This window comes from Callorhinus ursinus, unplaced genomic scaffold (genome assembly GCF_003265705.2).
Source record: "Callorhinus ursinus isolate GAN/ISIS: 27379988/994484 unplaced genomic scaffold, GSC_fseal_2.0 scaffold41, whole genome shotgun sequence".
NCBI lineage: Eukaryota > Metazoa > Chordata > Mammalia > Carnivora > Otariidae > Callorhinus > Callorhinus ursinus.
The window spans coordinates 12337109-12362689 of NW_027397103.1; the positions used below are offsets into that span (position 1 = coordinate 12337109).

Below are 25581 nucleotides of genomic sequence, written 5' to 3' on the forward strand. Positions count from 1 at the left end.
CACTAAGACAGTTCCCTCCCACCTTAAGTGTGACGCCACTTGGAGGCACCCAAGTCTGTCTCCTGCACTGGGTTGTAAGCTCTTTGAAGCTCCACAGTACTCAGCACAGTGCTCTCAGGTAGAAGACCAAACTCCACTCTGTGGCCTACCTGGCCCGCAGGACTGGCCCCTACCTATCTCTCTGACCTCACTCAGACCTTCCTCCTTCTCCTTCCCCTGCATACCAGCCACCCTCGCCTCCTTATCCTTTCTCGATTCCATTGCAATTTCTCCTGCCACAGGGCCTTTGCATGTGCCACTCCCCTGCCTGGAACTCACTCTCCATTCACTTGTTTACTCTCATTCTTTTAGTCACTTCCTTCGAAAAGCTTTTTTGACTCCTCCAGATTATTGTGGCAGTTGACACTTTAAATGAAGTAACTCATTTAATTCTCGTAATAATCTGGCACTAAGTACTATTATTATTCCCATTTTAGACTCGAAGAAACTGGGCCACAGAAAGGCTAAATAAATTATCCAAGGTCATGGAGGTAGTTAACAGGTTAGACTGAACTGAAGCAGACCAGCTCTAGAATCCACACAGTTAGCTACACACCATGGCTCCTCCCAGGTTCCTCCCACTTCCCTCAAGTGTAATGGGGAAAGCAAGGCAGCCTTGCCCACCTCGAGCCAGCTCACAGACCTACCTTCCCATCTGCTTCAGTGGCTGGCTTCCCACTTACCTCAGGCTCCTCCTCTCCGTTCTGGCTGAGTTCGCCCTGCAGCCTCTCTCGCAGCTTCCCGAGCTCTGCCCGTAGGCTGCCCATCTCCTGTTCCTTGGTTTGCAGATCTGCCTCTAGTTCTACCTTCTGTTCGATCAGGGCCTTCCCCTGGGCCTCCACCACTGTGACACGGTGCCGGAGGTCGTGGTTGATCTTCATCAACCGGGTCTGCTGCTGTTGCAGCTGGAGAAAGAGGAAGGCCATTTATGGGGCTGCTCATACAGTAGCTCATGTTGTGTACTGCACAAGGGCAAATCCTCTACAGGCGTGCCATCATATTGGAGACATCCTGACTCGTTTGAAGTTTGTTCATATTCTTACAACTGTTGATGCCAGAGATGGGCAATTTGTATATTTACTATGATAATTTTATGAGAGATGGAAGATGAGTGTTTTGTCAGTATATCATGATGATTTCCCAACAGATGGAAGTAACATGCCTTGAGAAAGGGGTGTCTTTCTAATTCAGGTGGAGACACTGTATGGGTTCCTGGAGCAGCCTGGACCATGCTGGCCTGCTCACAGAGGGGCACGAAGAGGGTGGGTTGGAGGAAGCCTTGGGGTCAGAACAAAGCCAGGCTGGGCCTCGGCAGCTCCCCAAGGCACGGGAGCAGCAGGTCACCAGGCAGTGCCACGTTCCCTCCTGCTGTTACGATGCGGACCGGCTGAGGGTCCTCCCCACAGCTGCGGCCTCAGGCAGGACCCCCGCCCCACAGAGCCCACAGCGTGAGCCCAAGGGAGAAAAGGGGAACCGCCTACAGGGAGGATCCAGTCTCCCATTGTATCTGCCGGCTGGGAGGGTGGACACGGGGTAGGGGCTCATCACTTACAGCCTCCACATCCTCATTCTTCAGACCGAGCTCCCTGTCCTTGGCGCGGATCTCGTCGCGTTGCTTGTCCACCACCTCCTTCAGCTTCTTCATCACTTGCCGCTCACGCTCTGACATGCCTGGGGTGGGGCGAGCGAGACCAGCAGGTGAGCCTCCCCCTCCGCCTCCCCGGCTTAACCCAACCACAGCTTCCTACCGAGACGCCGCTGGCCCCGAGCCTTCTCCGTGCCCTGTTCCCTGGAGCCAGCACCTGCTTCCTGTCCCTGGGTCCCTCCGAGCTCATCCCCACCTCAGGACGCTGGGCCGGCACTTTCCTTCCTTTCAATGTCCCCTGAGCTGGCTCCCCTCGTTCAGGCCTCAGCTCAACCGTCCCCTCCCCACAGAGGCCCTTTCCTTCCCTGCCCCCCTAAATGAACTTCCCATCCTGTCTACTGCCTTCACTGCACATGTTACAACTACCGTCTCATAGGTCTTATCATCTGACAAAAGATGATTCAGAGCAGAGGTTCTGAGCGTACACACTGGGCTCTCCCATTTGTGGTCTACGTGGCTTCGGACTAGCCTCTCTGCCTCAGTTTCCATATCTACAAGACGGGCATAGCAGTACCCTACCCCAGACGGCTGCTGTGAGGATTAATTTAGTGAATACACAGGAAGCATGTGGAAGATGATGCCTGGCACATAGCCAAGGAGGGGTGTCTGTTACTCGTTCGTCCTCTGTTCCTCCTGCCCCTGGCGCCCAAGTATACTGTCGGCCCCAGGAGGCAGGGCCTTGACTGACCTAGTCACTGTGGACTGCCTCAGCTAGCACAGTGCCTGGCGCACAGTAGGTGCTCGCTAAGTGGTCTGGTGAGTTAATGAACTGTGCTGGTTTCATGTGGCTGATGTAACAAATGACCAACCAAATCTGATAGCTTAACACATCAGAAATTTTTTTTCTCATAGTTCTGGAAGCCAGAAGTTGAAAATCAGTCCAAAGTCAAGATGTTGCCGGAACTGTGCTCGCTCCGGAGGTTTCAGGGGAGAACGGGTCCTTTCTTTTTCCAGCTTCTGGTGGCTGCCAGCGTTCCTTGGCTTGTGGCCTCATCACTCCAGTCCTTGCCTCCGTGGTCCCACGGCCTCCTCCTCTTCTGTGTGTGAGACCTCTCTGTGCCCCCCTCTTGTAAAGACACTTCGATTGCATTTAGGACCTGAATAATTCAGGATAACCTCCCCATCTCAAGATCTGAAACGAAATCACATCTGTAAAGATTTTACCGTATAAAGTAACATCCGCAGGTTTCAGGGATTAGGGCCTGATATTTTGGGGGACCATTATTTGGCCTCCTCCAGGCACCGGGGCAGACAGCTAATCCTTGCTTCCCAGGAGCAGTGGTGGTCAGGCTCAACCGCAGGCTAACTTGGTTCTCCTGTGTTCAGGGGGCATGGGGCTGATGTTCCAGGCATCTGAGAAGAGTCGTTTCTTCTGTGTGTGACTCCTCCACTATTCCCCTGACACGACTCCCTCGTCCAAGCTGCTCCATCCCATCTGAATCTTTCCCCTCCCCTGCCCTGGATATTCCCAAGCAGGTAATCACCATGAAGAACGAGCATCTGTGGTGTCCAGAAAGGTGTGTGATGCTGCCGGGGCCACAAACCCAGCTAAGACGTGGGTCCTGCCCTTGAAGATTTTGAGATTTTATGTGACAGGCACAAACGCGGATGTCCCAGAGGGCGGCCATCCTGCCCCAACCGTCTGTATGCTAGGGTTCCGCGTGGGAGACGCTCCGGGCTGATGGAATAGCCCGGGGGAGTCAGTCCCCCCAGACATGCACGTTCCCAAAGCACAACTCACTCCCACTAAGCCCATGAAGGACAAACTGCTTTACATCCCTGCCCCTATTTTAGTGTTGTTTCCAGCCACTGGGAATGGGTGTTATTACTGTTGGTTTTTAATGTATTTTTTTAAAGATTTATTTATTTATTTATTTGAGAGAGAGAATGAGAGAGAGAGAGAGCATGAGAGGGGAGAGGGTCAGAGGGAGAAGCAGACTCCCCGCCGAGCAGGGAGCCCGATGTGGGACTCGATCCCGGGACTCCAGGATCATGACCTGAGCCGAAGGCAGTCGCTTAACCAACTGAGCCACCCAGGCGCCCATTACTGTTGGTTTTTAACATCTGTCCCATCTTATAGAACCAGAAAACTGAGGCCCAGAGACAGACTTGTTCAAAGACATACAGCCAAGTGCTGGCAGAGCCGGGACTCCAACCCCAGTTTTCAGACTCTCACGTCCCATGTCCTTTCCATGATGCCACACTGCCTTCCCACTGCAGGACAAGACTCAGAGGCTCTGCTAAGGTCACCAGAAAGTGTCACCATGGGGCAGACTCCGGTCCATACTTTCTCTGACGGGCCCACCTGCTTGGAGCACCCTCCCATCTTTTTGCACACACACACACACACACACACACACACACACACACGCAGCGTTTATGGAGTGTCTGCTGTGTACCTGACACTGACCTAGAATCACTAGGATCGTGATGGTCAATAAATGAAACACATTTGTGCTCTGACTGACTCACAGACATCAGACAGAGATGGTGTCATTACAGACCATGATAAGTGACATGGCAGATGTAATGGGGCCTGTAGAGCATCTCGAGGGGACCCACTGTAGACGGTGGGAGCAGAAAGCCCTCTTATAAGAGCCATTTACGCTGAGACCTGAAGGACCAAAGGGCGGGCAGATGACGAGGACAAGCATTGCAGGCAAGCACCAGCAGGTGCAAAGACCCTGGGGGAAGACACTGCGAGTCGGGAGAGCTGAAGGGCAACACTGGTGACCAAAGCTAGTGGCCAAAGCACAGTGGGCAAGGGGCAGCGGGAGCTTGAGCTGCAAGCAAGCCTAGACCACGTGGGGCCTCAATGGCCAGGAAGGAGGTTGGATTTTCACCTGAAGGGGCAATAAGAGCCTCAGGGTTTTGTAGGGCCTGTAGGAAGCAGGAGGAGGGTCAGGCCAGGGAGACCAGGGAGGGGGAGCCAGAGAAGAAAGGTTGTCAGAGGGCAGGTGTGCACTATGCAAATGAGACAGGCCGGAGGGAAAGGAATTATAACAAGGACGCTGATGGCCAAATGACCGGGAGGCTCCAGAGAGTAAGAGAAAGATGAGCTGGAACGTCTAGCTTCCAACACAGCATATAACTTCTGGCTTTTGAAGCAACGTTAACCTCTCTGAGACTTACACGTGTCCATCTGCACATTTTCTACCTTCCTACCTCTCCAACAAGGCTGTGCATACAAAGGGCAGGAGGAAATCACACAAGCCGACGAAGCAGAATCCTTTCTTTACGGGCGGGCCTGGGACCGAGACCAGCACCCAGCCTCCTCCTTGACCTGCCGGGGTGTCCTAAGCGATGCGGCTGAGAGATGCAGAGATGCCAGGCCGGGCTGGGGTGGGGAGGGGAAGCAGGGATGGAAAGAAGGGGCAGGCATCCCGACAGAACGGCTAGAATGGAAAGTCCTGAGTGCTGAGTGCTGGGGAGAAGGTAGGGCCGCAGGAACGCGCGAGCATCGTTGCTCGGAGCGGCTTTGGAACACGGGCGTTACCGACCAAAGCGGAGGCACATGCTGTACGCACCAGCAGCCGCCTCCCGGGTATACGCCCAACAGGAGGAGGGCGGCTCCATAAACGGCTGCACAACCAGACACTAGGAGGCTAATTAACACTGAGACACACTGGTCAGTGAAGAAGGAAAGTGACAATCTCTACGGCACAAGACACATACAAAAACGTTCACGGGAGCTTTATTCGTAATAGCCCCAGACTGGAAACAACTGAAATGCCCATTAATAGCAGAAGACAGAGAGAAAGCGGGGTACTAGCGTGCAGAGGAATACAGCATGAAGAACAAGCCACGAGCCCCACTTGGAGCTCACAAAGTCGGTGACTTCTCAGGCTCTCCTCCTCCTTCAGTGCGGCGTCAGCCTAGAGGCTGCAGGCCCCCCTCGCCGTACCCCTCGTGGGGTGTCCCAAGGCCCCCTGGAGGTCCTGGGCACTGGGCGCGTGCCCCTGCTAACATCCCTCAGCCACTGCTGCAAGGCAGGGCCTGGGCTCTGCCGGTGGGACAAGAGCACACCACTGACGTCTCCCGGAAGGGCATTTCTCAGACACAGCGTGTGCGCGTGCACGCGTGTGTACATGTATGTGTGCATGCATGCTGGGGCTGGAATCAGGTGGCAGCAGAATCTGAAAAAGCCACAAACACATTTGCTGTTTGCTCTCTGAGCACCTGTCCTACTACAGGCTCTGGGCCAGGGCATCAAGGGCTGAGTTCATTTAATCCTTGGTGGTGGCAGGTTGGGGGCACAGATTCCGCTCCTGGAGAAATGGGGTGGGGGATAGGGGAGTGTGGATCTGGAGAAAAGAAACCTGGATCCGTAACCCAGCTACCTTGTTCACCCTCGGGGCACCCCGGCTTTAACCCGAGGCTGGAGAATAAAGTGGTTAAGAGCTTGGGGTCTGAAGCCAGATTTCCTGGACTCATTCCCTGCTTTGCCGTTTGTCTACCGTTGACTTTGGGCCCATTTTCTCACTTGGAAGGTGGGATCATGGGCAGCCCCTACCTGGGGCAGGGGGAGGGCTCTTGTGAGGTTAGAGGGGTTAATCTATGTGAAGTGCTCACAACAGGCCTCAGTGTTAGCTGCCATTTTATCCACAAAATGGAAATGTTAGTCCTCCTTGTTCCAAAGGTTGCGGCTCAGATAAAGTCCAAGAGTCATTACAAAAGTGCCTGGAGAAGTTAAAAGAAGGTGGTTATGTTTTTAACAGATCCACAGACCTTGTTAAAAGCTGGAAGAGGGCTGAACAAATGTAGCCACCTAGCAATTTAGGATTCTTGGATCTAGACTTAAAGGTGCATTTGAGCAAGTGCAGGAAGAAAACAAGTCCAAAGTTGGTCACAGGAGCAAAGAAATGGTTAAACACACAGGACCTTCCTTCCACACCACAGATAACCGGCCAAAAGGCTGAGATACAATGGGTAAATCAAAAAGGCAAGTGACAAAGTCACAGCAGTAGTATTCATAATGGCCCAAAGGTGGAAAGAGCCTGAATGTCCATCAGTGGCTGAACGGATAAACCAGTTGTGGTCTATCTACACGATGGAATATTAACCACCCATACAGAGGCATGACTGACCCCTGCTACAATGTAATTAACCTTGAAAACACGAAGCTAAGTGAGAGAAGCCAGACATAAAAGGCCACACAGTGTATGATTCCATTTACAGGACATGTCCAGAATACAGACAGAGAGCAGCCTCGTGGCTGCCGGAGGCTGGGGGAACAGACAGGTGGGTGGACTGGGGACTGACCACTGATGGGTGCGGGGTCTCCTTCGGGGGCACTGAAAATGTACTGGAACCAAACAGAGGTGATGGTTGCCTAAATGCTGTGAGTAAATTATGTACTAAATGCTGAACTGTATATTTTAAAATTGTTCCTCTTATGTTATGTGAATTTCACCTCAATTTTTTAAAAAAGGCAACCCAAAGAACACATAATTTTAATTTGTAAAAAAAAAAAAAAAGGCAAGTGACAATCCATATGGCACAATCCCTTTAATTTGAAAAACTAAATACATGTTTCCCTGCAATGTCTGGGTAGCAGCTTTGGCTCATTAAAAAAAAAAAAAAAAAACAGGCATGGACTCTGTATGCAGATGCATAAAAAGGAATGGTTTTACCTCTGCCAAGTGCCCTGAGAATGAGGCAGAGGGAATTCTCATGTATTTCTTTTGAGTTTTGTTACAGTCTTTCACAATATCAATACATGCATTAGGTTTTGTTTTTTTTAAGACCAAACAACCACCACCCACATGCCCATACTGTCTGCACCCCTTGATAGCTGAAGACAAAAACGTCCCAAGAAGACTGAGAGCCACTTGCCCCAAACCTCACTGCTCGTCAGTAGCCATGTGGGAGCTGCAATGCAGGTGTCCTGACACCAGACCAATGTGCTCTTCACCCCGTCAGAACCAGAACAGTGCCTTCCCAATGGGATGAGCATGACAAGGAGAGCGAACATTTACTGAGCACCTGCCACGGGCAGTGACGGGACTGAGTGCTTGTGGGGCGGACAATGCTGGTGCGCCGACGCCCTCGGGTCCCTGTGTCCGCCCGCACTCCTTTTCAATGTGCCTGTGCCACTGACCAGGCACCGGGGGCCACTAAACCGGCGGGCTCGAAGGGCAGGAAGGTGAGTGTCACACTCCAGAGCTCACAGCCCTCCACAGGCTCTGCCCGAGTCCCACCCTTGCTGCATGCTTCCCCCCACTTCCCTTCCTACTTCCTCGACTCCCCAATGGTCTCCTCTGGGGGTGCTCCCTTCATAAATCACCGGCACAGGAATCGTCACATCAGAGTCTCCTTCTAGAAGAATATAATCTACGCTGTACTTAGCTCCTTTTATCCTGGGAATGCCTTCCGAAATGGGATTCCTGTTGTCCCCATTGTAGAACCAAAGCAACCCGAGGTATACAAAGGCTGGTAGACTCACGCCAGGCTGCACGGCTGGTCAGTGGCACTACGGAACTCAAACTCAGGCAGTCTTGGCTGCAGAGCACCCACTCTCTTGCAAACCACTGCCATACTGCCGGCCTCCCACAGCCCACGATCCTTATGTTATCGGCAAGTGGACTGGATAGAATAGCATTCCCCCAAACTTATGTCCGTCTGGAACCTCAGAATGTGATCCTGTGTGAAAACAGGGTCCCTGCAGCTAAGATGAGGTCACGCTGCACGAGGGTGGGCCCTAAATCCTAACACTGGTGTCCTCATAAGAGAAAGGAGAGGGAGCTTCAGAACAGAGGAGGCAACGAGACAGTGTGACTGTGCTGAGGCTGGAGGGACACAGCCATAAGCCAAGGAGCCCCGGCTGCTCCAGCAGCTGAACAAAGCAAGGCGGGATCCTCCCCTACAGCCTTTGGACTGAGCGCAGCCCTGAGGACACCTTAATTTTGGACTTCTGGCCTCCAGATCTGTGAGCGAGCACATTTCTGTGGCTTTAAGCCCCCCAGTTTGGGGTGCTTTGTTACATTAGCCTGAGAAAACTAATCCAGGAAGGCCCAGCGAGGGTGTGCAGCCAGTTTCTTACCGAGCTAAAATTCAGACCAGTCACTCCTGGCTTCCATGTACGGTTTGACGGGTCGTGCAAAATCAACACCACTGCCCTCAGGGACATGCCTTACTGGACAGCTGCGAGGCTGATGCTGTATATACTTTTCTCTCAACCATCCTGGGAGTCTGGAGTTGCCGTTCCCATGTCACAGGTGAGGAACCTGAGGGTGGGAACGGTTGGTCCCCCTTCCCCAGGTGACCCAGTTGGGAAGGGTGGGGCTGGGACCTGAACTCAGGTGTGCCTCACTCCGCTGCACAGTCTCCTTACAAAGGGCTGCTCCATCCAGCAGTCCCTGAGAACACACTGCCTTGTATTTTTCGGGACACTGCAGTTCTAGGCTGCCCTTCAGAAAGTGGCTATGGGGGTCAGTCTTCCTCCTGACTTCCGGTGACAAAGCTGTTTGTCCGGAGCCCGAGAATTGTTTCCAGACCCTGTGCCTGCGTGTCCCTGGTCCAATGGCTTCGATCCCTGTAATTCATCTCCGTGGGCGCCAACCAGTAGCGTTTCTTGTTGCCCTCTAGCAGACAAGACAGATTTCCGAAAACAAGGGACAGAGACGTGCTTTTTAATCTGGAGACTTCCAGGGAGCAGGAGACAGCAGAGTATTGAGGTGGCTCTGAGTGCAGTACCCCCGTGCCCCGTACTGGTCTGTTAATCACTGCTGCACGTAGGGTCGGCTCCCCTAAATAGGCTTTCCCATCCCACTCACACATCTCACAACAGCGCCCCTAAATCTGCAGCCAGCCCCTAGGCCTTGCCACACTGCTCACGGTGGTGCCTGGCACACAGTCTAACTGTGGAGGCTCCACCTCCCCGAAGGGACCCCTGTGCCCAACGTCTGTTCCTCTCGCAGGTGGAAGAAATGCTTTGTCCTTGCTGTGTTCCCATGGTTTCCCGTGCAAAATAAAAATAACCGGGAAAGGCATGCCTGGCATCTGCCCGGTCTCTCCACTCGGGGTGGGGCGGGGCGGGGCGGGGGGTGGTGCTGCCTGGAAAGCCCAGGCCTCCCCGAGCTAACCGTTTGGGAGCCGGACCCACGCTAGATGCCAGTTAAGTGTGTCAGATGGTGCCCGTGTGGGCTGTTTCACGGTAAGCCAGCAGGGATGTGGAGAGCTGAGGCAAAGCTCTCCCACATGGGGTGAGCTGCACGCACACAGATGCCTTGATGTGCAGAGGAGCAGCCCTGGGCTTTCAGGGCCATGGCCTGCGGCCCCCGAGGCCCCTGTGGCGGCACCGGGGCCAGCAAGGGAGTTCCCCGGTCCCCCTCAGAGGCCTCACGGTGCCCTGCAGAAGCCCCACGCACAGAAAGATGGCTGTGGCTTCTTCAGGAAATTCAACATAGTTCCCCTGCAACCCGGCAATTCAACTCCCAGGTCTACACCCCAAAGCACCGAAAACACACATCCGCACAAAAACTTGGAATGTTCATAGCAGCACTATTCACAATGGCCAAACGCTGGAAACAACCCAAGTGTCCATCGACAGATGAATGGATAAACAAAAAACGGGGCCCGTCCGCACCATGGGATGTTGTTTGGCCACAAAAAGGAATGATGCACTGACACCTTCTACAATGTGGATGAGCCTCGAGGACGCCCACTTGATGAAAGACGCGACACAGAAGACCACGTTAGCTGATTCCACGTACACGAAACGTCCAGAGCAGGCAAATCTCCAGAGGCAGAGAGTAGGTCAGAGGTTGCTTGTGTCTGGGGGTGGGATGGAAGTGGGAGGGGTTGGGCAGTGGTAGTTAAAAGGGTACAGTGTCTCTCTCTCTTTTTTTTTTTTTTTGGAAGATTTTATTTATTTGTCAGAGAGAGAGCACAAGCAGGGGGAGCGGCAGGCGGGGGAGAAGCAGACTCCCCGCGGAGCAGGGAGCCCGATGCGGGACTTGGTCCCAGGACCCTGGGATGATGACCTGAGCCGAAGGCAGACGCTCACTGACTGAGCCACCCGGGTGCCCTATGGTGTCTCTTTTTAAGGTGACAAAAACATTCTAAAATTGTGATGGCTGCACAACTCTGAATCTATTAAAAGCCACCGAATGGTAGACTCTAAGTGGGCAAATCGACATCTCCATGAAGCTGTTATAAAATAGCAAATGTTTATCTAGTGCTTCCTAGATAAGCACTTGACACGTACTAACTCATTTAATCCTCGTAATAATATTCACATTTTACAAATGAGGAAATCAATCTACGTCAAGGTCATTAATCTGGCTACAGGTGGAATCCAGTGGAGCTCAGATTCGGACTCAGGCAATCCGGCCTCTGAGTTCATGGTCTTAACTCCTATGCTTTACTGGCTTCATGTTCTTTTTAAAAAATTAATTAATTAATTAATTAGTTTACTTAGAGCGAGTGCACGCATAAGTGGGGGGGAGGGGCAGAGGGAGAATACTAAGCTGACTCCATGCCCGGCACCAAGCCCAGTGCGGCTTGATCTCAGGACCTTGAGATCATGACCTGAGCTGAAATCAAGAGTCGGACGCTTAACTGACTGAGCCACTGAGCCATGCCTTACTGTTCCTAAAAGAAAGAAACAGATCTATACAGATAGGGAAATTCTGCAAGATACAGTAAGTGAAAAAAATCAAGGTGCGCTATATCCAACGTGGCATCCCGGACTGGATCCTGGAACAGAAAGAGGACATTCACCTAAAATCTGGTGAAATCCAGATAAAGTCTGTGGGTTGGTTAACAGTATCATACCAATTTGGGTTCCTTAGTTGTGACCCATGACCGTGGTAACATGTCCCTATTAGGGGATACTGTGAGGGGCACTGTGGGAACTCTGTACTATCTTTGCAACTTTTCTGTAAATCTAAAATTATTCCAAAATAAAAATGTATCTTAAAACAGTAAAACAAAAACAAAACACCCAACACCCAAGGTGCTGAACAGTCTAGAATATGTTACCATCTGTGACGCGGCGGAAAAGGACATTCTCCTCCTGCATTTGTGTATGTACATTTGAACCTGCACAGAAAATCTGCCGAAAGAGGGTAAAGGGTTTCCTGTTCTAGGCAGACTGCTTGGGAACAGGAGTCAGGAGTGCAAGGGAGACCAAGTTTCTCACCATTAACACTTTGGCGTTGTCTGATTAAAAAAAAAAAACAACAACATGCGTGCATTTTTTTTTTTTTTTTTACTTTGGAAAATGATTTTTCTTTTTTTCTTTTTTTTTCCTAGAAAGTAAAACATTGGAAAAACTGCCATCCGTGTCCTCAAGTCTTGAGGCTGGACACTGGGGCTTCAGTTGTAGAACTCCTCAGGCTCAGGTCTCCTTTGACAGGAAATGTTAACCAAGATGCCCAAGCAATTTTCTGCTATTCAGCTTTCCAGCTGTATGCCATTTTTTAGGGAAGAAACTCAAATTTTACCTCCACCTCTGTCTAGTTCTGGGGCCCCCTGGGCAGGTGTTCCATATGTGCAACCACCCTCATCTGCTTATGTCCACCTGCTGGAGAAGGATCATCCCTCCAGACGGTCTGTCTGCCTTGCATCTCCCTGGGCTCGCTGGGCCAGGAGCTGCGGGGCTGGGGCTGGCCTCTCCTCCCCTCACACATGGACATGGACATGGCTCTACTAATCTACTGATCATATTCTCGATACTTACTGGGGTTTTTTTTTTGCTGCTTTATTCTATCAATCACTAAGAGAGGCATGTTAAAATCTGCCACTATGATTGTGGATATGTTTTTATTTCTGCCCACTTTTTAAATTAGTATATGTAAATTAGTATATGTAAAGTTTGGTGGGTTTTAATATGTTCACAAAGTTGTGCAACCGTCACCGCTGCTTTCATCACCCCCAAAAGACATCTCATACCCGTGAGCCATCACTCTTCCTTCCTCACCTCCTCCCAGCCCCTGGCCCCCCACCAATCTACTTTCTGTCTATAGATTTGTGTACTCTGGACATATTTCTGTTCACTTTTGCTTTATAAACTTTGAGGACAAGTTATTAGGTGTGCAGAAACTGCAAATCACATTTTCCTGATAAACTGAACTTTTTTCATTACAGAGTGATCTTGGCCTTAAAGTCTATTTTCTTTTGTAAAGTCTTACATTCATATAACTACACCAGCTTTTCTTTTGGTTAGTGTTTGCACGGTCTATCTTTTCTAAGCCTTTTACTGTCAACCTTTACGAGAAGTCTCTTAGAAACAACATGTAGTTGAATTTTTAAAATCTTTTTTGATAGTCTTTATCTAGAACTTTTAGTCCATTTACATCTAATATAACCTCCAGTATAACTGGTTTAAATCTCCCATCCTATAATCTACTCCTTTTCTGCTTTGTTATACTTGTTCTGTTTGTTTTTTGCCTCCATTCAAGGGACTGAGTGTGCACCATTATGCCATCGAGATACTGCAACATAATAAGAAATATATATATCCATATATAATAACATAATTAAATACATATAATATACGTAAATTGAAAATATGTAATATATATATTTTGGTGTTTGACCTCCATTCTTGGCACAGAGTTCCTAAAACTCTTGTGATTTCCTAATAGAGGTGAGAGGAGTGTCTTTTGTTGTCATAACAAGCCCCTTTCCATCATATCTGAGTTTATGATAATGAGGTGACTCTTGGTGGTCCCCCTAGAGAGCTTCAGGATGGGGTCTGGTTGCCAGAAAACCAACCATGTGTGATTAGTGATTAGAGGGTTAGAACTTTCAGCCCTAACCCCTCACCTCTAGGGGTGGGAAGAAGGAGCTGGAGGTTGAGCTAATCACCAATGGCCAATGATTTAATCATTTGTGCCTACATAACAAAACCTCCATTAGTCTCTGGGGTTCAGAGAGCTTCCAGTTGATGAATAAATATATCCATGTGCACAAAGGGTGGTGATGCACCCCAACTCCACTGGGACAGAAATCTCTGAGCTTGGAACCCTTCCAGAGACCTCACCCAATGTACCTTTCTTCATCTGGCTGTTCATCTGTATTCTTTATAATATCCTTTGTATCCTTTATAAGCCAGGAATCATGTTTCTCTGAGTTTTATGAGCCATTCCAGAAAGTATTGAGCTTGTTGCGGGGTGGGGGTGTGTGTGGGAACCTCTGACTTTGTAGCCAAGTTAGACAGAAGTGAGTATCCTGGGGACCCATTACCTGCCAACTGACACCTGAAGTCAGGGCAGTCTTGTTGGACTGATCCCTTAACCTGTGGAGCCTGATGCTAACTCCATGGTAGACAGTGTCATAACTGGATTAAATTATTGGTGCCTGGAGAGTTGGAAAATTGGTTGATGTGGGGGAGGGGGGACTGCACACAGTTGGTATCAGTGTGTTGCAATCAGAAAAATAGTTTTCCTTTAGCCAAGCTCTTCTGCCATCATGGAAGGGAGATTCAGGCCCTAGCATGTGCCTCTCAGCCTCCAACCTGGCAGTCCAAGCGCCAGGCAGAGAGCAGGTACGTCAGTTGACAAATGAGTTTACAAAGGGTCAATGAATGAGCGGTGTTCTGTCCAGAATCATTGGCCCTTGGGCACTAGAATATCACGGTGGCCCATTTGGTGGCCCCAGATCAAGGGGTCCCAGAGAGATAACAAGCTTTCCTTCAGGGGGCTGATTTCAGCCAACCTGAGCTCCAGTCCTGACTTCGCCACTAGCTTGCTGTGTGACCCTGGGCACCTCACTGCGCCTCCCTCAGCCTCATTTTTTCTCATCTGTTCGATAGGGAGGCTGGACTAGGTAACCAAAAGCTCAGATTTGCTGCGTGTATGTACCAAGTACTAGTCTAAGCGATCTGCAGATAGTAATTCATCCAATCCTCACCACAGCCTTATGAGTGACCTACGGTTACTTCTCTCACTTTTACTCGGGGAGCAACTTAGGCACACAAAGGTCAAGTGACTTGATCAAGGTCACTTAGGAGGTAAGTATTGGGTTAGGATTCACACCTGGGTAGTCTGGCTCTGGAGCCAATGCTTACAACCACTAAGAGTCCTGCATCCATTGCCCAGATCACATGTCAACAAAGGAAACCCAAGGAAAACAGAATTCCAGCACTTGGATCAAAATTTCCTCTTTTCTCAGGCCCTACAGTCCTTATCAGTGTGCTACTTTAGTCTCACAGAAGTGTAACTATGGTTCTGAACTTCAGCCTCCATGCAAGCCCATCTCTCACCCCATCCAGGAGGAGGGGGCTTGTGTGGAGACCCAGGGAGTTTCTTCAAGCAGAAGAGAGAGGTCTGAGATTCCCGAGGCAAGAGGCAACCTCTGATTGGGAAGGAGGCTGTGGGGGACAACAGAGCTGATGCAGCCCATAGGGCCCATACCAAATCCCATGTCTGTCTTTGCTTTCCCAAAACCAGCAGAGGGCCTGGAGTGAACATTCTAGATACCTGTTTGCAGGATGAATGACAGTTCGGGGGCTCCAGGGCCCTTCCGATCTGGTTTACTATCTTGGGTTGCTCATTGTTCAATGCGTGCCTCTGGCAGGAGTCCAGTCTCTTCCCAGAACACTTAGAATAAAATCCAAACCCTGGTCTCTAAGGGGTATGTGATCTGACCCCTCTGACCTCATCTTTAACCACCTTTGGCCTCGATCATCTTGTCCCGTTATACTGGCCTTCCCTGGCTTTCTATAAAACTCATGCCCCAGGGCCTTTGAACTTGCTTCTCTCCCAAGATACGTGGCTCACTCCATCACTTCATTAGGGCTCAGATGTCACCTTGTCAGAGAGGCCTTCCTTGATCACTATATCTAAAGAAGCCCTGCCCCCCTACACCTCCATCACACCCCCCAGTTTGGGTTCTTCCAGAGCACTGGTCGCCATCCGAAACCATGCCGTCTATCTGTTTACATAGCCATCATCCTGCTCCTCCACGCTAGCACCTAAGCTTCACGAGGGCTTTGTCTTGTCCACTGCATATCCCCTGTGCCTATGATCACTGCAGAAGCAGCCTTCTCCCAACCTCCCAGGACGGCCCCTCCCCTTACCTTCATGCTTCTGGAACTCCTCCTCAGAGAAGCTGGTATCTTTGTGCGAGAGGTTGGTCATGAGCTGCTTGTTCTCCTCCTGCAGCTGGGCGATCTGAGAAAGGAGGTCCTGCGCCTCCCCCCTCCACACGTCCTCCACCAGCTCCAGCTCCTGCAAAGGCGACGAGCCAGCATCGGGTCACAGCCTGCCCAGGCAGCAGCCTCATATCCACACCCCCCCACCCTTGGGAGCGGCTCGGGCCTGCCAGGGCTCCCCCTGAAGGCGGGCACACCGAGAACAGGGCCACCACTAGTCCACACAGCAACTCTGCAAGAAACAGAAGGTGCCCTTATTCTGGGCAAGGCCTGCATTTGTGCTTTAGGATTCGGCCAGGTTTAAAACAGCCTCAAGAGCCGCAACTGTACCTCGTAACTATCTAGACAGAGAGAGCACGCGGATGAGCAGCCCTGCACCACGGGGACCCTGACATTCCCAACCTCTCCGGGGACGTCACGGCCCTGATCTGTGGACAGACCCTGAGTCAGGACCCACCTGTCTCCAAGGGACAAAGGGGCTGCAAAGACGCTGGGGATGCCAGCTGGCCCCAGTGCCCCTTGTATGTCTGATACTGGCATCTCTTCAAGGGATCTTGGGCAACCAATGCACTTTACAACTCTGAGCCTCAGTTTCCCTTAGCCGGGGAGCCAAATATAAAGATTCAAGGGGCTGACGTGTGGATAACTAGGATTAGTCTATTAAAAATCATTTTGTGGATGGCTGTAATCAAAGAAACAGACAGAAGGATTGACAAGGATATGAAAAAATTGGAAGCCTCAGGCCCCGCTGGTACAGCCACCGTGGGAAACAGCCTGGCAGCCCCTTATTAAGTTAAACAATTACCACGTGACCAGCAATTCCAATCCAAGGATCTGCCCAAGAGAAATGAAAACACAATGTCCACATAAAAATCTGTATGTGAGTGTTCACGGCGGCATCATCCGCAAAAGCCAACATGTAGAAACCACCCAGATGTCCACCAACGGATGAACAGCGTGGATCAACCTTGAAAACATGATGCTAAGTGCAAGTAGGCCGCACAGCGTATAACTCCACTGATGGAAATCTCCAGAACAGGGAAACCCACAGACACAGAAAGCAGACGGGCACTTGTCCAGGGTGGGAGGGTCAGTGGGGGAAGAAATGACTACTCATTGGTATGGGTTTTCTTTCCCAAGTAATGAAAATGTCTAAAATTGATTCTGGGGGCTCCTGGGTGGCTCTGTCGGTGAAGCTTTTGCTTTCAGCTCAGGTCCTGATCCCAAGGTCCTGGGATCGAGCCCCACGTCGGGCTCCCTGCTCTGCGGGAAGCCTGCTTCTCCCTCTCCCTCTCCCCCTGCTCATGCTCTCTCTTTCTCACTCTCTCTCAAATAAATAAATAAAATCTTAAAAAAAAATAAAAACGATTCTGGTGGAAGTTACACAACTCTATTGAATAGACCAAAAACCACTGAATTAGACACTTTAAATGGGTGAACTATATGGTATGCGAATCATATTCAATAAAGCTGTAACCAAAAAAAAAAAGATCTTTGGTAAAACCAGAAACTAAACATAGCACAATCGCTGTTGCAGGGACACAGTGCTGGTTTAAAAAGCAAAGATACTGGAGCCTGTTGACCCAAGTTTGAATCCTGTCTCTGCCACTTAGTAGCTGATCCCGGAGAAGTTATTTGACCTTTGGGTGCCTTGGAAATGTGGAAAATAGTGTGATATCTACCTCCGAGGGCTGTCATGAAGCTGATGTCAATGTCTGGAAGAGTGCCCAGCACCCAGAAAGTACTAAAGATGTGTTTGCTGGTTTCTGTTCCTCCTACAGCCTGTCACCAGCCGGCCCAGGTGGCCGGATAAACGGCCTCCGTTCATCTTTTAAATACATCCCTAAATCCCCATCTCCTTTGTCAGGAAGCCTGCCGCAGTGGGGAAATGAAAGGTAATAACTAAGTATTCGCCCAGCTGGTTCAAGGTCACCAGGCGAGGTGAAGGACAGGGCCAGACGGCAGACTGAGGGAGCGGGCCTGGGGCCTGCCCATGCGCAGGTGTGGGCTGGAAGCAGAGGCAGGCTCTCCCACGCTCTCTCTCTGCTCCCACCTGGCGCAGGCTGAGCACAGAGGCCCCTGGGGGCAATGGTCAGGTGTACCTGACTGCGCATCTGGCTCCCCAGAGTGGGGAGAGTCTCCTGGGTTATCCAGGTGGCCCAATGTAATCACAAGGGTCCTCCTCAGTGAAAGAGGGAGGGAGGGGGGTCAGAGTGGGAGACGATGTGGTGACAGAAGCAGAGGTGAGAGTTAGAGATCCGAAGTCGTCTGCCAGCTGTGAGGATAGAGGAAGGGGCCAAAACGCAAGGCGTGCAGGTGGCCTCTGGAAGCTGGAAAAGGCAAGGAAGTGGATTCTCCCCTAGAGCTGCCAGAAGGAATGAATTTCCTGACATCTTGATTTTAACCCACTGAAACCCATGTGTGATTTTTGACCTCCAGAATTTTATGCAGTATTATCCATATTGATATGACCCATAAATATCCAACTCTGCATTATCATAATAAATTCGTGTTACTTTCAGCCAGTAAGTTGTGGTAACTTGTTAGGCAGCAATAGGAGATGAATACAGACTTTAACCACTAGAGTTTTTTCTTTCCCCCTTTCCTAAAGGGGGTGGGCGGGGGGTATGGTTCTTGCCTCTGAGCTGACCACGGCGAATTTAATCTAGCCCCCATACCAGCTAAAAGGCTCTTCCAGGAAGTCACCCCTGATTGATTGATTCCTTCCTTTGCCATCTTCAAATTCCATATGCTGGCCTACGAGGCCCAGTATAATCAGAACCCTGCATCTCCCTGATCTGACCTCCCACCTCTATTCCTTACTCACTCTGTTCTAGCCACATGGGCCTTCTCTGTGTTCCCTTTTTTTTGTTGTTGTTGTTTTTTGTTTTTTGTTTTTTTTAAAGATTTTATTTATTTATTTGTTAGAGAGAGAGAGCGTGGGCGAGAGAGAGTGAGCGAGAGATAGTGAGCAAGGGTACAAGCAGGGGGAGCTGCAGGCAGAGGGAGAAGCAGGCTCCCTGCTGAGCAGGGAGCCCGATGCGGGACTCGATCCCAGGGCACTGGGATCATGACCTGAGCCGAAGGCAGACGCTTAACCGTTTTTTTTGACAGAGAGAGCGAGTGAGCAAGTGAGAACAAGCAGGGGGAGCAGCAGAGGGAGAGAGAGAAGCAGACTCTCCACTGAGCAGGGACCCCGACTTGGGGCTCGGCCCCAGGACCCTGGGATCATGACCTGAGCCGAAGGCAGACGCTTCACCGACAGAGCCGTGTAGGTGCCCCCTCCATTGTGTTCCCCGAACACACCCATTCCTACCTCAGGGCCTTTGCACTTGCAGTGGCATCTGCCTTGAACGCCCCACCCTGCCTCACCCACACTTGATTCAGATCTCAGCTCAGATGTTACCTCCTCTGGGAAGCCTTCCTGACTGCTCCATCTATTAGACCCCCATCCTGGCCAGTCTCTTTCATATCACCCTGTTTTATTTTCTTCATGTCACTTATCATAAGCTGAAAATTTAAAAACTTTGAAAAAATATCTCCTCACACTAGAATTGCACCATCTGACAGAGTAGCCACAAACCACACGTGGCTGCTGAGCACTTGAAACGTGGCTGGACCGAACTGGCACGTGCAATAAGGGATAAATATGCACCAGATTTCAAAGACATAGTGAAAAAAATGCAAAATATTTCTTTAAAAATTTTGAGGGTAACCCTGTGAGGTGATGGATGGTAACTAAATTTACTGTGGTGGTCACTTCACAATATACACAAATATCAAATCATGATGCTAAAACTAACACAGTGTCACATATCATATCAATCAGATTTCAACAAAAAATAATTTCTTTATGTTGATTACATATAGAAATAGTATTTTGCATAGGTGGGCTTTGATATGATATGTTATTAAAATTAACCTCATCTGTGTCTTTTTATTAATAGAGGACAAGCCACATAATTTTTCTATGGGACAGCTCTGCACTAGAAAGTCAGGCCCATGAGGGCAAAAACGTCACCTGTTGTGGTCACCGCTGTCTCCCCAGTGCCCAGAACAGTACGTGCTCAATAAACACATGGGTTGAATGAGTAAATGAACAACATACACTGTTACCATTATAGACAACTGTATCTGCCATCACTTTCTAAGCCTAGTTGTATTTTTTCCTGTCTTCCCAGTTACCCACCCACTGCCTGAGGTGAGGATGCAGCTTCCTCTGTCTCTACACTGCCCATGTCACCCAGGAAGGCACCTTGCACGCCGTGGCCCATCCACAGGGTTGCAGACTGAGTAAGCAGATCGAATGTGTTAAGACGGTGGCCTGAGTCTGTGTGATGAGCAGAACTGACTGAGTTTGGGGGTGTGCTTGGGGGAAGGGTCGGTGGAAGGCCGGGTGCATGCTTTACTGGAGCCACGTATACTGAGAGAGAAAGAGTGTGGGGGGCGAGGCAAAGGAAGGAAGGAGGAATGAACAAACTGATAAGACCAAGGACACGCTCAGAAGATTTTTGTGGAAATAACACCGTGAAGAGCCTTTGAGACCACAAGAAAAAAAAAATCAGATGAGTCTCTATTGATCCTAAGAATACAGAGAAAAGGGGATCCGGGCTGGGATGGGAAAAGGGTTTCGTCCTCTGATTTATGAGAGACCATCCTCAGTGTTTACAACAAAAGCCCCAGCTCTGAACACGCTGGGGTTTACTTCCTGGCTGATAGCGTTTTCCAGAAGCGACAAGTGCAGCTGGTTGGGAATTCCATCTGACTCCAGGCCTAGTGGCCTCCGATGGCTCCCAACGGCGTCTCCCAGCCCAGTTGCTGCAGAACTCAAACGCCAAGGGTGGGGACACAGGTGCCAGGACTTCTGAGTGACCTGGGCTAAGCTCCTAGGCCCCAGTTAATAAGAGGCAGCCACATGATAGGATTTCAAAGATCCCTTCCCCCAACTCTCTAAGAGATGGGGCGGTGAGGGTCTGGACTCGGAGGAGGGGTGCCGGAGATGGGGGTAGGGTCTCTATGAACACCTCACTGAAAGCCTCTCCAGGCCTAAGGACAACAGTTAACACTTTTAAGGCCCTCACAATGGGCCAGGCTCTGTCCCAAACACTTTATATAAGTTAACCAACCCTTTCCACCACAACCCCATGAGATGTGTGCTATTATCATCCCCATTTTACAGCTGAGGAAACAGGCACAGAGAAGCGAGGTGACTTGCCTAAGATCACATCATGGCAGGGTTTAAAACCAGGCCATCTAGCTCCAAAGTCCCTGCTCTGGGGAACTTGACATTAATTACAGGGCCGGGGCATTTTCAAGCTCTCAGTGTGATCTTGGAAATGTTGCCTAACACTTGGGAGCTTGAGTTTCCTTCCTGACCTCAGGGCATAGGGACCTGTGAGGACAAACACCTTTAAACCTCGCAAACACTAGTGCTCTTAGCCACTCACAGTTCTGCGCCCAGATTAAGACACAGCCACCGATGGGGCTATTTTCCTTGAAACACAATAGGTTATGGCTTGCCAGGGAGGTTCAGAGAGGCCAAGTGTATTTCCTGAGGCCACACAGCAAGCCGGAGCCCACTCAGGCACCCTGATTCCTCCAAGGAAAGGCGTTTCCTCCTATTCTCTGTCCAAAGGGTCTGACAGAATCTTCCTTGCGCTGAGGTTGGGGCAGGAAACCACACATCTCCCACTTCCTTTTCCCCAGGCACTTTGTCTAGACTCCCAGCCCAGTAGGGAGGCCCTGATTCACGTTCCTGGAGGGATTCTTGTTCATAGAGCAGAGGCTTAGCTTTAAAGCTGCCCCAAACCATGTCCAAGCCCAAATCAGGGAAGAAGCACTAGAGTTACCTCCATTGGGGCTGGGATTCTCTCAGCACTAACGTGGGACAAATCCCCCCCCCCACCAATTTTCTTCATCTGTAAAATGAAGATAGTACCTGCCTTGCAGAGTTCTGTGAAGATTAAAGATAAAACCAAGGAGGGGAAAGCACTTCAGATTAATAAACTAGAAGAAACCCTGGGAAACAATTTGCAAATAGAATCCCAGAGATTGGGGGGTCAATGAGCTCCCTGGCTGGAGGTCATATCCCCTTTGCTTTGGGGGGTTTTGGGGTGAGAAGCAGAGGGGCTTGATGTCAGATCTTCTTGGGTAACACTGAAGGGCAGAGGGCTTATTTCATTTCTGGAAAATAATATTATCTAAACACTAGATATATCCCACTTAATTCTTATAAGGTGGGTCTTACTACTATCACTATTTGACATGCGAGGAAGTAAAGCACAGAGAGGTTGAGTAACTTAACCAAGGTCACACCGCTATTACATGGTAAAAGTGGGACTGGAACTCAGGTCTGACTCCGAAGAACTGCCCTTAATCTCTGAAACGGTATATGACAGGTGGTGCTGGCTGGACAAAAGAGGGCCAGGGGCCTCCCTCCCTTCGTCTTTCAGCCAGTCGGGTCCCTTCTCATCTAGTCCCTGCATACACACAGCGTGCACCTAAGCTGCCCGACGCTGAAGGGCCCTTTGGTCCCAGCGGCCCCATTCCCCGGATGGGCATATTGAGGCCGCTCGCTGCCCACCTTCTGGTGCTTGCGCTCCTTCTCGATGCGGTCCATCCTCTCCAGTCGCAGGCGGTCCAGCTCCAGGCGCAGCTCGTCCAGCTCAGGCGCGACGTGGTGGCGGCTGACCAGAACCTCCAGGATCTCCAGGACACGCACGACCTTGGGCATGAGGCGCGCGATGGCCTCGCAGCCGTGCTGGTCGATGACCCGCTCGAACTCGTGGCCCACGAGCGACGCGATGTCGTACACGTCCATGACGGTCAGCTCCGCCACGTTCTTCTCCAGCGCCGACTCGGCCGCCAACGACGACCCCCGGTCCTCCTCCATGGCGCCCCGCCCGGCCTCTCCCCCACCCCGCAAACTAGTGCAACTCCCAAACTTGCCGCTGTCGAGGGCAGCGCCGGGCCGGGCCCACCTCGCGCCGCCGCCGGCGGTCCGCGCTCAGCTGGTCCTCTGGCGAGGGCGCACCGGGCGGCCGGCCCGCGTCCGCATGGGCGGGGACGGCGGACCGCGAGCCGGAGGGCTGCGCGCGGGGGGCGAGTCTCGGCGCGCGGCTCGGCCCGGAGCCTGCTCCCCGGCGGAGGAGGAGGAGGCGGAGGCGGAGGCGGAGGAGGCGGCGGCGGCGGCGGCGGCGGCAGCGGGGAGGAAGGCGCGCGTGCGCAGGCCCGCGGCGCCTCCCAAGTTGGGAATCCGAGTTGGGCGCAATGGAGGCGCGGGGTCTAGATGGAGAGGGGGCCCCGTCGCCCTCGGAAACAGTTCTCGCCCGAGGGTCGCCCCTGCGCCCGGGGCCGGAGAAGGAAGGGTGGCCGCGGCTCCTCCAGGAAACTTTGGTGGCGGCGGCGAGACCGGCTGACCGGCTCCCCCCGCGTGGCTGCCGCGCGCCCCGCCCCGATCCCGGCCTGGCGAGGGGCGCGCCCGGCTTCCGCCGCCCGAGGGCGCCCGGGTGCCCGCGGGCCCCGCACCGCGACCCGCAGACTAGGCGGCACCCCCCACCCCCGCCGGACCTTCCTCCTCGCCGCCCCCCCCCCCCCGGTGCGTCCGGTCGCGCCGCCCCCTGCTCCGGCCCGGTCCTGGCTCCTCCTCTCCCACTCCCGCCGGGGAGGGGTCGAGGCTAGCCCGGAGGGGAGGGGGCGGGGGCGGAGGCGGTGGGTGGTGGGGCGGACGCTGGTCTCTGGACGCTTCGCCGAGCGGAGGGGCAGCCTCTGCGTTGGAGAGGAATGGAGGGGTCGCGAGGTGGACTCGGGGATGGGGCCCATGCTGGGGAGAGAGCGAGGACCACCGCCCCCGCACCCCCACCCCACCCCACCCCACCCCACCACCCCCCAGCCCGCAGACCCGGTCACAGGCGGACCTGGTGGCGCCGGGCCCTGCGCTCCAGTACAGGCGCCCGAGAGGGGCACGAGGAAGGGTGGGGGGGTCCCCTGCCCCCGAAGCCGGGCTGCCCCGCCCGCAGAGCCACGTCCTTTAGCAGTTCCTTGTGACATAAACACCGCTTCACAGAGGAGGTGAGGCCGGGGTTTGGATCTCGGCACCGCGAGTTTTCTTGTCCAAGCCCCCTGTCCTTTTGACTTGGCTAAATGCCCTAGTCCATCCGACACCCCGCCCCCAGCAGAGTCTTTCCAGAACCCACCAAGTCCTCCCACCCTTCCCATGCGCCACGCAGGGCTTAGGGACCCTCCTCTGCATTCCCACAGCCCGCTGCCTTCTCCCACGGAACTGCCCCTCGCACGCTTGAGTTTTAACCGTGTGGTTACGCAGACGCCTCCCCCATGAGACTGGGAGCTCCTTGAAGGCATTAAAAAATACTGTAACGCCCTTATAGCCCTAAAACCCCCACCAACCTGGCACATACTGATTTAAAAAAAAATTAAGTTGAAAATGTATTGGACATCTATTTCGTATTTAATTCTAAGTGCTTTACGAATAAATATTGCCTCATTTAATCTGTACTCTATTGGTTCTCAGAGCGTGGCCTAATGACCACTGGGGGTCTCCAATACCCAGAGGGTCTCCGTGAGGTGGTCCCTTTTGCCAGCTTTATATCAATATGAGGCAAGATGTTCTTGGCATATTTAACGCAGAACAGCATCTCACAGTAAGATTGAACCGTGCAGAAGCAGATGTGAGGATCCTGCCCTCTTCCAATGAGCTAGACATTAAGGAGATTTGCAAAAATGCAAAACAACGCCACTGTTTTCAGTGTTTTGTTTGGGAGCATAGTTACTTGTATTAAAAATATGCATGTTAAAATGTCATGTATCTGCTTTTGAATTAATCAGTATTTTAAAAAAATCAGTTTAAATTTCTAGTTACAGTAGATATCCATAGATAGAACACACTTAATGAAATCTCTTTAGAGTCTTCAATAGTTTTTGAGAGTGCCCTTGGAGAAGGCTCTCTGAGACCGGAAGGTTTGAGAACAGCTGCGTCACCACATCCTAAAAAAGTATTATTATCCCACTTTTACAAATGAGGAAACTGAGTCATGGAGTGCTCAAATAGCTTGCCCAAGGCTGAGCAGCTGGTAAGTGCTAAAACCAGAGGTCAGATCTGTGCACAGCAACCTAATGAGGTGGACATGTGATTATCCCCATCCTAAATCAAGGCCAGTGAGAAATAGGGGCATTCGCTTCCTGTAGCTAATATACCAAGTTGCTACAAACTTGGTGACTTAAAACTATAGAAACGTATTCTCTGACAGTTCAGGAGGCCGGAAGTCTGGAATCAAGGTGTTGGCAGGACTGGGCTCGCTCTGAAAACTCTTGGGAGTATCCTGCCTTGTGTCTTCCAGACTCGGGGATCCTTAGTTTGTGGCCACATCACTCCAGGCTCTGCCTTTGTCTTCAGGTGGCCTTCTCCATGTGTATCTTCTCTTTTGTGTCTCTTGTAAGAACCCCTGTCATTGGGGGGCACCTGGGTGGCTCAGTTGGTTAAGTGACTGCCTTCGGCTCAGGTCACGATCCTGGGGTCCCGGGATCGAGTCCCACATCGGGCTCCCTGCTCAGCAGGGGGTCCGCTTCTCCCTCTGACCCTCCCCCCTCTCATGCTCTCTCTCTCTATCTCATTCTCTCTCTCAAATAAATAAAATATTAAAAAAAGGGGCACCTGGGTGGCTCAGTCGTTGGGCGTCTGCCTTCGGCTCAGGTCATGATCCCAGGGTCCTAGGATCGAGCCCCGCATCGGGCTCCCTGCTCGGAGGGAAGCCTGCTTCTCCCTCTCCCACTCCCCCTG

At 51.6% G+C, this 25581-nt stretch overlaps 1 protein-coding gene and 1 long non-coding RNA gene across 4 annotated transcripts in view; one reads left to right on the forward strand and one right to left on the reverse strand.

The window, feature by feature from the left end:
• The window catches only part of RILPL1 (Rab interacting lysosomal protein like 1), a 41043-nt gene extending 17732 nt beyond the window's left edge, over window positions 1–23311 (reverse strand). For 2 of the 3 annotated variants that reach the window (XM_073881264.1, XM_073881265.1), the window contains exons 1-4: window positions 22369–23311; window positions 15711–15861; window positions 1592–1710; window positions 723–944 (exon numbers count right to left, since the gene is read on the reverse strand). In XM_073881264.1, the coding sequence (XP_073737365.1) occupies window positions 723–944; window positions 1592–1710; window positions 15711–15861; window positions 22369–22677 (801 nt within the window). In that variant the 5' untranslated portion in view covers window positions 22678–23311. The remainder of the gene's footprint in view (window positions 1–722; window positions 945–1591; window positions 1711–15710; window positions 15862–22368) is intronic. The other variant, XM_025889682.2, reaches the window with a different exon arrangement.
• Window positions 18908–22380, forward strand: LOC112837420 (uncharacterized). Its single transcript, XR_003211720.2, has 3 exons — window positions 18908–19056; window positions 19733–19844; window positions 19967–22380. It is a non-coding gene; the product is annotated as an uncharacterized lncRNA (long non-coding RNA).
• Window positions 23312–25581: the final 2270 nt, after the last annotated feature.